At 37.5% G+C, this 12,299-nt stretch overlaps 2 protein-coding genes across 6 annotated transcripts in view; one reads left to right on the forward strand and one right to left on the reverse strand.

The window, feature by feature from the left end:
* zfyve16 (zinc finger, FYVE domain containing 16) overlaps nucleotides 1-2,382 on the forward strand; it is a 34,656-nt gene extending 32,274 nt beyond the window's left edge. For all 4 annotated transcript variants that reach the window (XM_039677916.2, XM_039677919.2, XM_039677920.2 and 1 more), the window contains one exon: nucleotides 114-2,382. In XM_039677916.2, coding sequence (XP_039533850.2) covers nucleotides 114-272 — 159 coding nt within the window. In that variant the 3' untranslated portion in view covers nucleotides 273-2,382. The remainder of the gene's footprint in view (nucleotides 1-113) is intronic.
* Nucleotides 2,383-5,046: 2,664 nt separating this feature from the next.
* Nucleotides 5,047-9,645, reverse strand: ankrd34ba (ankyrin repeat domain 34Ba). 2 transcript variants are annotated; one of them, XM_039676112.2, is made up of 2 exons: nucleotides 9,498-9,645; nucleotides 5,047-7,019 (listed from the first exon to the last, which is right to left on the reverse strand). In XM_039676112.2, exon 2 carries the CDS (start codon nucleotides 6,960-6,962, stop codon nucleotides 5,328-5,330), a length of 1,635 nt encoding a protein of 544 aa, XP_039532046.2. In that variant the 5' UTR covers nucleotides 6,963-7,019; nucleotides 9,498-9,645; the 3' UTR covers nucleotides 5,047-5,327. The 2 variants fall into 2 exon arrangements, with proteins under 2 accessions (XP_039532046.2, XP_039532047.2); XM_039676113.2 differs by lacking the exon at nucleotides 9,498-9,645 and adding an exon at nucleotides 8,226-8,568.
* Between the last annotated feature and the right edge of the window lie 2,654 nt (nucleotides 9,646-12,299).

Here is a 12,299-nt window from a genome sequence, read left to right on the forward strand (position 1 = left end):
GGGAAAAAATGGTTTGCCACTAACTCTCAAGACACTGATTAGATGTAGATTCTAATCATGTGTAGATTAAATACATAAGATGCATTTGTAATCCACTGATTGTGTTTTTGTAGGTTGAGTACCAGGCTGGCTCTAGTGGCCAACTCCTGCCTCAGAAGTATATGAACGATCTGGACGGGGCTCTGATTCCCGTCATCCACGGTGGAAGCTCCTGTGTCCCCCATCAGACCATGGACATGGAGTTTTTCTTCTACATCTCAATGAGCATTTGAACGCTGCTGACTTTCCAATCAAAGGCAGCCAGTGGAAACTTCACACTCGTAACCGATGAGTTGCAGATGCATAGAAACTCCTTATCTGATTTCTGACAAGGTATGGAGAGTTTGATGCATTTTAAAGAAAATTAAAAAAGGACTTCACTAAAGTGGAACTATATTAGCGATCCTTTTAGAATAAAGCAGAGGTCTTGGATCAGCAGCAGAAATAAAAACGTGAGAACTGTGCTTTGCTTCTCGGTTGTGTTTCCGGGGTCTGTTCGGTGGATGCTGGTCGATGAATGTTGGTTTGAACTCAAAACTGAATTGTTTTTATAGTATGACTATGATGTCAGATATACAGAGAATTATAATCATGACTTGATTGCGCACACCATGACCGAGCATGTGAAGTCAAATTTAACGTCCGTTTTTCTGAGCTGGAATCTGCTGTGTTTTTTCTTTTTCCATCCGTCATAATTTAATGTTACCATATGAAGTAGCTTCGTGTGGACGTAAAAATCCACATGAAGATTTTATGTGCTGATTATTGTACTTTCTAAGTACTACGTCTTATGATTAGTCAATGTTCGTCGATCTGTAAAATACACAGAGGTTAAAATACTCCTCAGTTTGAATATTTAAAACGTATAGATGAAATCATCTGCTAATTCAATTAAGCTTTTATTAAGCTCAAATACTATTTTTGGAACAGTTCTTGTGTTGTTTAAAGGTGATATTTTTGATAGGGCGTTAAAATTACAAAACATAACTCATTCTGCAATTATAACTGCGGTTGAGTGTATAACTCGGTGTCATGCTTTCAAACCACATATATTTACTAGGGCTGTCAAACAATTAATCGCGATTAATCGCATCCAAAAATAAAAGTTTGTGTTTACATAATATATGTGGGTGCACTGTGAATAATTATTTTGTGTATATAAATACACACACATGCATGTATATTTAGGAAAAAAATATTATTTGTATATAAAATATTTATATATAATATAAAATAAATTATATATAAATCTACTTACAGTACATGAAAATATTTCCTAAATATATACAAGCATGTGTATGTGTGTATATATATATATATAAAATAATTATACACAGTGCACCCACATATATTATGTTAACACAAACTTTTATTTTGGATGCGATTAATCGCAATTAGTCGTTTGACAGCCCTAATATTTACCAAAAATACAGTTCAGTGTAAAGGAAAAAGACTGTAAAATCATCTCTATAAAACAATTTGCTTTAATATTTATATAATTATTTTCACACTACTCTGTTGATTAAAGAAAAGGTCTTTTATTGAAACCTTTAAATTACGCTTAATTCGTTTCACTGGACAAGCTGAATAACAGCCCCCGACTATTAACACTACAGATGTGTTGTTGGTGTGACCAACCAGGAAATGAAAAATCGTGCTTTTAAAGTTGGCCTGTAAAATCTCAACACATCTGAACACTTTCCATATTTACACTTTGGTTTGCCAACCATTATGCCAGTTAATGAAGATGCCAAATTTCCTCACCAGTGCTTAATTTGTGATCTTTTTGTGCGGATCCAGTATCTCTCATCGGAAGAGGTGTTTATGGACGCTCCTGACGAGAGTTAAACACACACGGTTAAACAGAATATTGGTTGTAGTGACAGAAAGGGAAAGATTAGCAATACAAATGCTAACAGTGAAGAAAATACAATGTTATTTTTATCCCTCCCGGCCATAAATATGCTATTGACATTAACGCAATATCAATAGAGAATGTGAATGACACATCCCCTGTATGTGATGTTCTTTATTTTGCCTGCTACTCTTCATTGAGCTGTACTCTATATGTGGGTAGGATGTCAAGAAGGTTAAAGTTAATTTGTCAGTCTGGTCTGCCTCTAATTACAGCACTCGCCAATGTCAAAATGATTAAAACGGCCAATAAAATCAAAAACATCTAGCATGATGCTTAGGTTTTAACACAGACAGAGCGCGATGCAAGCAGCTAAACATTGAATCATTAAAGGAGTAGTTTAAAAAAAAAACTTTTGCTGATAATTTACTCACCCCCATTGGGACTTCATTGGGAACCAAACGGTTCAAGGTCCAAAAGACAGTTTCTGTGCAGCTTCAAAGGGCTTTAAACACCAGACGATGAATAAGGGTCTTATCAAGCGAAACGATCGGCCTTTAAAAATAATAACAAAGTTTACGTTTTATAAGCTCAAATGCTCGCCTTGCTCTGTTCTGTGATGAGTGTTTGTGACTCTCCTGTTCAAACTCGTTTATCAAAATTAACAAATCTTTTTTCAAGTCATAACTTGAAGGGCCCTATATAAGACCCTTATTCATCATCTGGTGCCGTTTAAAGCGCTTTGAAGCTGCAATGAAACTCATTTGGACCTCGAACCGTTTGGTTCCCAGTAAAGTCCATTATATGGAGAAAATCCTGGAATGTTTTCATCAAAAACCTTCATTTCTTTTCGACTGAAGAAAGCAAGACGTGGACATCTTCGATGACATTTTTAAAAAAAAGTGAACTACTCCTTAAAATGTTTATTAAATTAATGTCTGGCATATCTTACGATAGAAATGTTAAAAGACTGGCACTGAAATTAGTCAAATGTTGCCTTTTTGAATGGAAAATATATTATTTATGTAATTTGTGTAACTAGTAAATAAATGCGAGTAACCTAAAATTAGCCTTTGAGTACATGGCATGTTATTTTTATTATTCCGGTACCTTATGATTTACAAATTAAGCACTGGTTCTCACTAAATTACAGAGGGTCTGTTACTTTTAATGAGTTTCACAGATTGAAGAATCTCATGAAAACGCATTCCTTATAAAATATGCTGGACGATGTTTCTGAATTAAGCAGCCATTTTATAAATGCAATAACCTTTATTCCTCTGTTCACTAGACTTTACCCCCCCCCCCCCCCCCCCCCCCCCCGTTAATTAAGATTATGTTCATGCCAAGTTTCTAAAATCATTCATTTTTAAAAGCTGCATCTGAAAAAAATCAAAATGTATTAAATTGCAAAATGCACTTTTACTGTGATTGGTGACATGAAATACAAGACGAGTGATTGTTACTTATTTTTTATTTCATTTTTATTAATAGTGATAAAACACAACATAAACAGTGATGAATCAGTTTATTTGATATATTGACTTGTATATTAAAATAATCTGAAGGCTTCTATAATTCTGTCACAAACCAAATACAAATATTCTTAAAATACAGATGATTGTTACGGAGGAATTGAGATTAAATGTCTGAAATGAGTCGAGCATTTTAGACATCTCAGATCTTCTGACTTATATTCGTGCTTTGTGGAATACTTTGGGAGTTAAATTATTTTCTCACTGTTACTGATTAATTAAATCATCACAATTAAAAGTATTTTTTATGCTTTACAAAAAGCTATTAAGATGTACCAGTGTGCATAATGTATATCTATTTATTCATGAAAACCAGATTTATTTGATTAATTATCTGGTATGGGACCTAAGGATGTTCTTCAAAACAACATTCATTTCTAATATGTATCTCATGTAGAATAAAATTTTTATAAATATGCAAATTCATTGTCTCATGCTCATTTATGACAACATGTATTTCTAACATCCTTTTGTTTTGTTGTTTAGATAAACTGAGCTTTTCCAAATGGACGAGTGATTTTCTGCACATTTACTGCTCACAAAATACAATTCAAAACAAACAAGTTTTTTTAAAGACATTGTGAGCATCAAACAATACATAAGCAAAAATATGTTCTATACACAATTACTCAAATGTATTACGGATGAATTTGTATGTTGACAAGCTGATTTTCTATGCCGTTAATGCCTCAACCACCAGTTGAATTGTTTATTTCAAACCATATCATTTGTATCCTGTTTTCTTAGACATTGAAGCACTAGCCACATTCTTAACCATTGATTTCTATTAAATTGTCTTTAATTGTAGGGTGCGGTCACATTATTGAAACTTCATGGGCAACAAAAAGGTCCATTGTCAATAGCATAGAGATATATGAAGCACAGTAGTCACTTTCAAACCAAGCAGCTTTCTATTGGTCAGCATGGACGATTTGTGTTTTGAGAGGATAAATCTTCCCGATACGATCGTTTAGATTCCTATTGTAATGACTTGATGTTGCTGAGCAATGTGACCGCACCTTAAAGGGATACTCCACTTTTTGGGGAAATAAACTTATTTTACAACTCCCCAGATTTAAACTGTTGGGTTTTACCGTTTTTTTAATCCATTCAGCCGATCTCCGGTTTTAGCTTAGCTTAGCATACATAATTGAAGTGCACAAGACCATTAGCATTTCTCTAAATAAAATGACCAAAGTGGTTCGATATTTTTCCTATTTAAAACTTGAGTTACATCGTGCACTAAGGCCGACGAAAAATGTAAAGTTGCGATTTTCTAGGCTGATATGGTTCGGATCTACACTCTCATTCCTGAGTAATAATCAAGAAACTTTACTGCCGTATCATGAGCGCAGTCCCGGTCATGTTGGAAGCTGGGAACTATTTTTAGGCGCTGGGTCATAACATTACGCATGCTGCACTCATGGTACGACAGTGAAGTTTCTTGATTATTACGCAGGAATGAGAGTATAGTTCCTAGTCATATCAGCATAGAAAATCGCAACTTTACATTGTCTCAGTGCACGATGTAACTACAGAAGAGTCAAGTTTTAAATAGGTAAAATATCTAAACACTTTGGTCTTTTTTTTTTGAGAAATGCTAATGGTCTTGCGCACTTCAATTATGTATGCTAAGCTAAGCTAAAAGTGTACTGCCAGAACGGGAGATCGGCTGAATGGATTCAAAAACGGTAAAACTCAACAGTTTAACTCTGGGGGAGTTGTAAAATGAGTCTATTTCCAAAAAAAGTAGAGTATACCTTAAGGATGCACGGTTGAAGTTGTTCATTTTAGCTTAGATGCAAGATTATAGATGATATTTGTTCAGTTTCACCAACCAGCAATGAATTATTGTCAGTGCAAATTGGTGCCTTTCTCGCAAACTGTTCAGTAACCATTCAGTGTCCAAAAATCTCTGTGAAGTCACCAACCCGCTTAAGCTGTTCAGTTTGCATTGAGTGTCTTCTTAGCAGCATCCTCCTAGTCTTGAGATCCTTAGGAAAACCTGCAGGAGCCGAGGGTATGCAAGGCTTCGTCCCTGCTGCTACGCCACAAACTGCTTTGTTGCTGGAGCCAATGCTGCTTGAATTTACGCTTCCAGTGATGTTTGGGATCAGAGCGTGCTGGTTTAGAGGAGGGAGGAAACCAGCTCGAGGATGGGAAATGGGATCCAAAAGCGCCCCAGAGCCCCGACGCTCGTAGCTAATCGGATTCCTCCTGTGCATGTGCGTCAACGAAGCGCTCTCAAGAGATTCCCTTGAGCCTACCAAGGTAGGAGAACGTGAGTTAGCAAGCTTCCTCTTCTCCAGATGTCCTTTACGGTCTTCCGGTGAGTTGGCAAGCCTCACCGAGAGTTGAGAATCCGAGCTGTAGTGGTCCATTCCTAGTTGCCTTCTCTGGATGATGTTGCGGAGACTGGATACAGCCAAATTTGGCAGGGATTTGCCCGGATCCTTTTCAGCATGTAAAGCTTCCACGCTGCTTTTGCTATGAAGATTGGGATGGGATAAAGAGTGCAAGGACGATAAGCTATCAAAGGACATGTTTCGGCACAGTGCTCCTTCCGGTCTTAGACCTTCACAATTGCTTCCCCGACTTAGAGTTTGACTGGCTTCCTTCAAATCAACACTGGAATGACGGGATAGCGGTGTATTACCGAAAGCCAATCTCTTCATTTTGAAAGTCAACTCCTCTTCGAGTGTGATGTCCGGGAGTTCCTCCGTAGCCGAGGTGGTTTTGGCGTGCTGTTGGGCCAGGAGAGACTGCGGGATTTTTAGCCAAGGCTCGGAGTGTAACCTTTGGAGATTGTGGAGTTTGCTCACTCGACTGTGCACCAGGGGAGCCTGGTGGGATGGGGAGGTTGGCTGAGAATTCGTCATGCTTTGTAAGTCCTGGAAGGAAAACATATGCTCTGTAGGACTAGACGAAAGAGTCCCATGTGGAGAGGTACTGAGGAGAATATCGGATGGAGAAGCACAGGGAACGATGGTGGAGTTTTGATTGTCCCATTGTTCCACCATTGCAAGTGGAGGAATGGATAGATACTGTTTTGCCATTTGCCTTCCACACGCAAGTTTATCAGGGGTGATGATGATAACTTCTTTTCCTCTGGCTTTGCATGCATCTATCAACATTTTAAGAGTTTCTTCATCGCTGGCATTGATGGCGTATATCAGAGCCGAAGAACCAGTGTGGTCCTCGAGACATGGGTCCGCTCCGCTACCCAAGAGCAAAGCCACCACCTCAGGACCAGCTTGCTCCAAGCAGGCGTGCATTAAAGCAGTCTTCCCACTCTTATCCTGGATGTTCGGGTCAGCTCCACTTTCAAGCAGGTACCCCACCATTTTAACCTTCGAAACACTTAGGTGGTCCGTATGCCTGCTCCTGCAGGCGATCATCAGGGGTGTTTCGCCACACTCGTTGCTCTCGTTTATGTAGGCGCCGCCTTCCAGGAGTAGTCGTGTGAGACGGAGACGACCCAAGTAGACAGCCTTGAGCAAGGAGTTGCTGTCAACCACTTGTGGACTTTCCATCTTTACCTCTTTCACTGTGACTCACACCTGCGGATCACGGATGCTGCCATGACAAACCTGTGAACAAGATCAGCCAGAAGAATGTGAAAAATCGAGTTTTTCGAAATGGAACGGAACCTTTAGATAAAAAAATATATCAGGCTTCTTCACTTTTCAAAAAACTTTTGCTGATAATTTATCCAAGATATCTTTCTTTCTTCAGTCAAAAAGAAATGAAAGTTTTTGATAAACATTCCAGGATTTTCTCCATATAATGGACTTCAATGGGGTCCAAACAGTTCAAGGTCCAAAAGACGGTTTCAGTACAAACTGCAAACTGTTCAAAGGGCTTTAAACGATTTCAGACGACGAATAAGGGTCTTATCAAGCAAAACGATCGCTCATTTATTAAATAAATAACAAAGTTTAAGTTTTATAAGCACAAATGCTCGCCTTGCTCTGTTTTGTGACGCATGATTGTGACTCTCCTGTTCGAACTCATTCATCAGTCAATTCTCAGTCAATTCGTTCGTTGAATTAACCAAATGACTAACCAGATTCATTCATTTTGATGAAGCCCTTTTAAAAGCCCTTTGAACAGTTTGCAGTTTGTACTGAAAGTGGTTTTTGGACCTTGAACCGATTGGTTCCCATTGAAGTCCATTATGAGGAGAAAATCCTGGAATGTTTTCATCAAAAACCTTAATTTCTTTTCGACTGATAAAAAAGAAAGACATGGACATCTTGGATGACATGGGGGTGAGTGAATTATCAGCAAAAGTTTTTTGAAAAGTGAACTACTCCTTTAAGACTCTTATAGTACCGAATGATAGTGAGAATATGAAGGGGAAAAAACTGTTTTATTCAGAGGCCCGAACTCTGAAAACTGAATAATAATCTAAATGCAGTCAAAAAGGCATGTATAAAATGTCAATCAGACAACAGGCATGTAGTAGATGTGTGCAAGTATTTCAGTAACATTTTGGCCTTTATTTTACATTTAGAGGCCTTAGAAATGTACATATCAAATATGATACAGTAGGCTGTATAACACTTTCCTCTTGAAAAATGTGCTAAATGCATAGCATTGAGCATAGCTTGATTTGGTTGCACACATGCTGCAAAATAATAAAATGGAGCCAAATGCACTTTCCACTTTGCTACGTTTTTTTTTTTTTTTTAATCCAGCCTTGCTCGGCAACACGCACTCTTTCTGTAGAATTACAGCTCCACTACTTTTTTTTTTTTTTTGAGAAGCTAAATTCAATAAACCGAAGCAGAGACCTTGGCTTTATTGTTTGCCATCCCCGCCAGACAACATTCTTTACGGTGCCGTCCTTTTCAGCATGAGCGCAGAGCTCAGCCTCCCTCACGCTTTCTTCAGCAACTGCAATCTTTCTAAAGGCCATTGTGTTCGCTGTCCTTGGTGTTACTTTCTCAGAGCCTGCAGAACATCATCCCTCTGATGGGGGTTTATCAAGTGTCCTTTCATACCCTTAAAGTCAATTACAGAGACAGTTAGTGGTGCTTATGTAAAGAGAGTATAGATACTGTACTCTATAAGCTTCGTCCTAGAAATGCATTATAAAGAAAAGTCTCCTTACGATCAGTTTTGCTTAAACCATTTATAATTCTCAGAATCTGGCCTTTTGAATCACAATGTTGAAAACAATCACTTCCAGACATCAGTACAGCTTCCATGCCAAGTCCTTTTATATGTATTTTTCAGTCAACGTGATATGAATATCAAAATTTATTATTAAGGGCAAAATTTATTAATTAGAGCACCTTATTTCTATATTTAAAAAAAAAAAATCCCCTAAAATGCAATGCTTTGCCTCTCAAACGACGTCTCGAATCTCAAATATAAATTCATGCTGACTATAATCACATTCGCATGATGTTAAAATCAAAGCAACAACTCTGTCAGTGGAACCGAGTGCCATTGTGCATTTCCTTTATGTGAATACAAGGCTTGAGCAAGTTGCCATGAGCAGCTTGAACACCGTTACCATGGAGGAAATGACGATTGCTTCGCGTAGCGGTGATTTGAGCATGTCAGCGATGTTCTGCTCAGCTCTACTGGGAGCAGGGAGAGAAGATCCACTTAGAAAGAGTAAAGTGGCCTTTAACAGAAAAAATCCTGTCCAGCTGTTCTGCATTTCAGTGTAAATTAAAAGAGCAAAAATTGTCATTTTTGTCATTACGCTTCAAGCCTTTGTAATGTACATGGAAAGATGGTATATGAAACGGCATATTCAGAATGCACTTGAGATTTTGAAGAGGTTGCAAAGTGTTTCTATTATAATCAAGGCAATGAATGTTCTCACTGAAACAAATGAAAATAGATCTAACCATGCATTAAGCAAACCTTTATTCAGTGCCATCAACTTTGTGGGAAGAACATGTTCTCTCTTTGCAGTTTGCGTTTGGGATAAATGAAAGGTGTATTCATCAGAAGCAGCTCGTTTCATTAATTGATGTCTAATGCTACTTTATTACACATACTTAATGCAAAGGTATATGGTTAAAGAAGAGAAAAAAACAATTTCTTACCGTACAATCTCAAACCGAGTTTTGGAGGATAGAGGCTGAAGTCGGATATGTGCAGCTGCCTGTCTGTCTTCAGTGTAAATGCGTTTTGAGTGCGCTTGTATTGCAGGCATGACGTTGATCAGATCTGCGACAATGAGAGGTGTTCATATTATTCACATGCTGAGAGGAGAAACAGGCAGGGAGAGAGAGAGAGAGAGAGAGAGAGAGAGAGAGAGAGAGAGAGAGAGAGAGAGAAAAAAGCAGGAAAACATCAAGACTTAAAATAACCTTGATTTAGAAAAACTTCAGACACACATTTGGACCCTTTCAGGATTGAGAGAAGGGACTTAGAAACGATTGAAGCGAGCAATTTTGTACGATTTTGAGGGGCCACAGCGGCAATATTCTTTCTAAGGAGGGCCTAGAGTGAATCTCTCTAACTGTCTATCAATCCATCTATCCGTCTATCTATCCATCAATCCACCATCATCAATCTATCTATCTATCCATCAATCCACCATCTATCCATCAATTCATCAATCCATCAATTTATCAATCCATCTATCCATCTATCCATCATTCCACCATCAATCCATCTATCCATCTATCTATCTATCTATCTATCTATCTATCTATCTATCAATCATCTATCCATCTATCCATCCATCAATCCATCTATCTATCCACCATTTATCCATCAATCCACCATCCATCTATCCATCAATTCATCAAAACATCTATCCATCAATCCACCATCTATCCATCTATCCACCATTCATCAATTCATCAATCCATCTATCCATCAATCCATCTATCCAACAATCCATCTATCAATCCACCATCTATCCATCAATCTACCTTTCATCAATTCATCTATCCATCTATCGATCATCTATCCAACAATCCATCTATCTATCCATCTATTCATCCATCAATCCACCATCAATCCATCTATCCATCTATCGATCTATCCATCAATCCATCTATCCATCAATCCATCTATCGATCTATCCATCAATCTATCTATCTATCTATCTATCTATCTATCTATCTATCTATCTATCTATCTATCTATCTATCTATCTATCTATCTATCTATCTATCTATCTATCTATCTATCCATCCATCAATCCATCTATCTATCCACCATTTATCCATCAATCCACCATCCACCATTCATCAATTCATCAATCCATCTATCCATCAATCCATCTATCCATCCATCTATCCATCCATCAATCCATCCATCAATCCACCATCTATCCATCTATCCATCAATCTACCTTTCATCAATTCATCTATCCATCTATCGATCAATCCATCTATCCAACAATCCATCTATCCATCCATCAATCCATCTATTCATCCATCAATCCACCATCAATCCATCAATCCATCTATCGATCTATCCATCTATCCATCAATCTATCTATCTATCTATCTATCTATCTATCTATCTATCTATCTATCTATCTATCTATCTATCCATCAATCATCTATCCATCTATCCATCCATCAATCCAACTATCTATCCACCATTTATCCATCAATCCACCATCCATCTATCCATCAATTCATCAATCCATCTATCCATCTATCCAACAATCCATCTATCCATCCATCTATCCATCCATCAATCCACCATCTATCCATCTATCCATCAATCTACCTTTCATCAATTCATCTATCCATCTATCGATCAATCCATCTATCCAACAATCCATCTATCCATCCATCAATCCATCTATTCATCCATCAATCCACCATCTATCCATCTATCCATCAATCCATCTATCTATCTATCCATCAATCATCTATCCATCAATCCATCTATCTATCTATCCACCATTTATCCATCAATCCACCATCCATCTATCCATCAATTCATCAATCCATCTATCCATCAATCCACCATTCATCTATCGATCAATCCATCTATCCAACTATCCATCCATCAATCCATCTATCCATCAATCCATCATCTATTCATCTATCCATCTATCTGTCCATCCATCCATCCATTCCATCCCTCCATCTGGTGGTTTTTGTTTTGTTTTTAAATCCTCATTCTTAATGGTTATTCTAATGAAAACAGTCATTTTGTACTACAGTAATAGACAATTGTAGTACAATGTTTTCTATCTTTTTTTACATAAAAATATATTAAAGGCAGTAAATTAAACCTGATGTATAAATATTACCATAATGAGACTTTAAAGGAAAAATGTGCTCTATTGTTATAGAAAAATAATGCAAATTTCCGATATAATAATGCAAATGTGCTTAATTTTCTTAATGCAAAACATAATGCAAAATATAGGCTAATTATTTCTTTTAATCTTGGGATGAACATTACCCAACCGGTTTCATGAGATTAACCCTTGTGCATCACCCGGATTCAGGTATGAGTATAGAAGTGATGCTGCTGCTGTTGTTACTAGTTTTTGTTAGTTTTAAGTATTGCTTCACTGTAGAGACTCCGAGTTTCTGTTAGAGATACTTTACCTTTCTAGTAGCCACACATAAAATGTTTTTCAATGCTTCTACCAAACAGGAAGCAACTCCTGAGAAAAAAAAAACACCTTGCAGCTGTATTTTTTCCATCATCCGTTAGATATAATGCTGTTTATACATCGGTCTGAAATAGTAGCTACTTTACATTTGTGAAAAGAACTGTCGTCAGTTTGATTGGAAGGTGAGATGGCGTAGATTCAGTCCACTTAAGCAATGCTATCTCCATGACAACCAGTGAAATAAAGAACCGCTGCGTATGTCTTGTGCACTCACAGGTCTGACTAAACTCTCTGTGAACTTCCACACAGA

This window comes from Pimephales promelas, chromosome 23, assembly GCF_988280905.1.
Source record: "Pimephales promelas chromosome 23, fPimPro1.hap1.1, whole genome shotgun sequence".
In the NCBI taxonomy this organism is placed as follows: domain Eukaryota; kingdom Metazoa; phylum Chordata; class Actinopteri; order Cypriniformes; family Leuciscidae; genus Pimephales; species Pimephales promelas.

Bases quoted from the DNA above. Each gene is read 5' to 3' on its own strand.
- ankrd34ba (XM_039676112.2), bottom strand. From the start codon at position 6,962: ATGGAAAGTCCACAAGTGGTTGACAGCAACTCCTTGCTCAAGGCTGTC.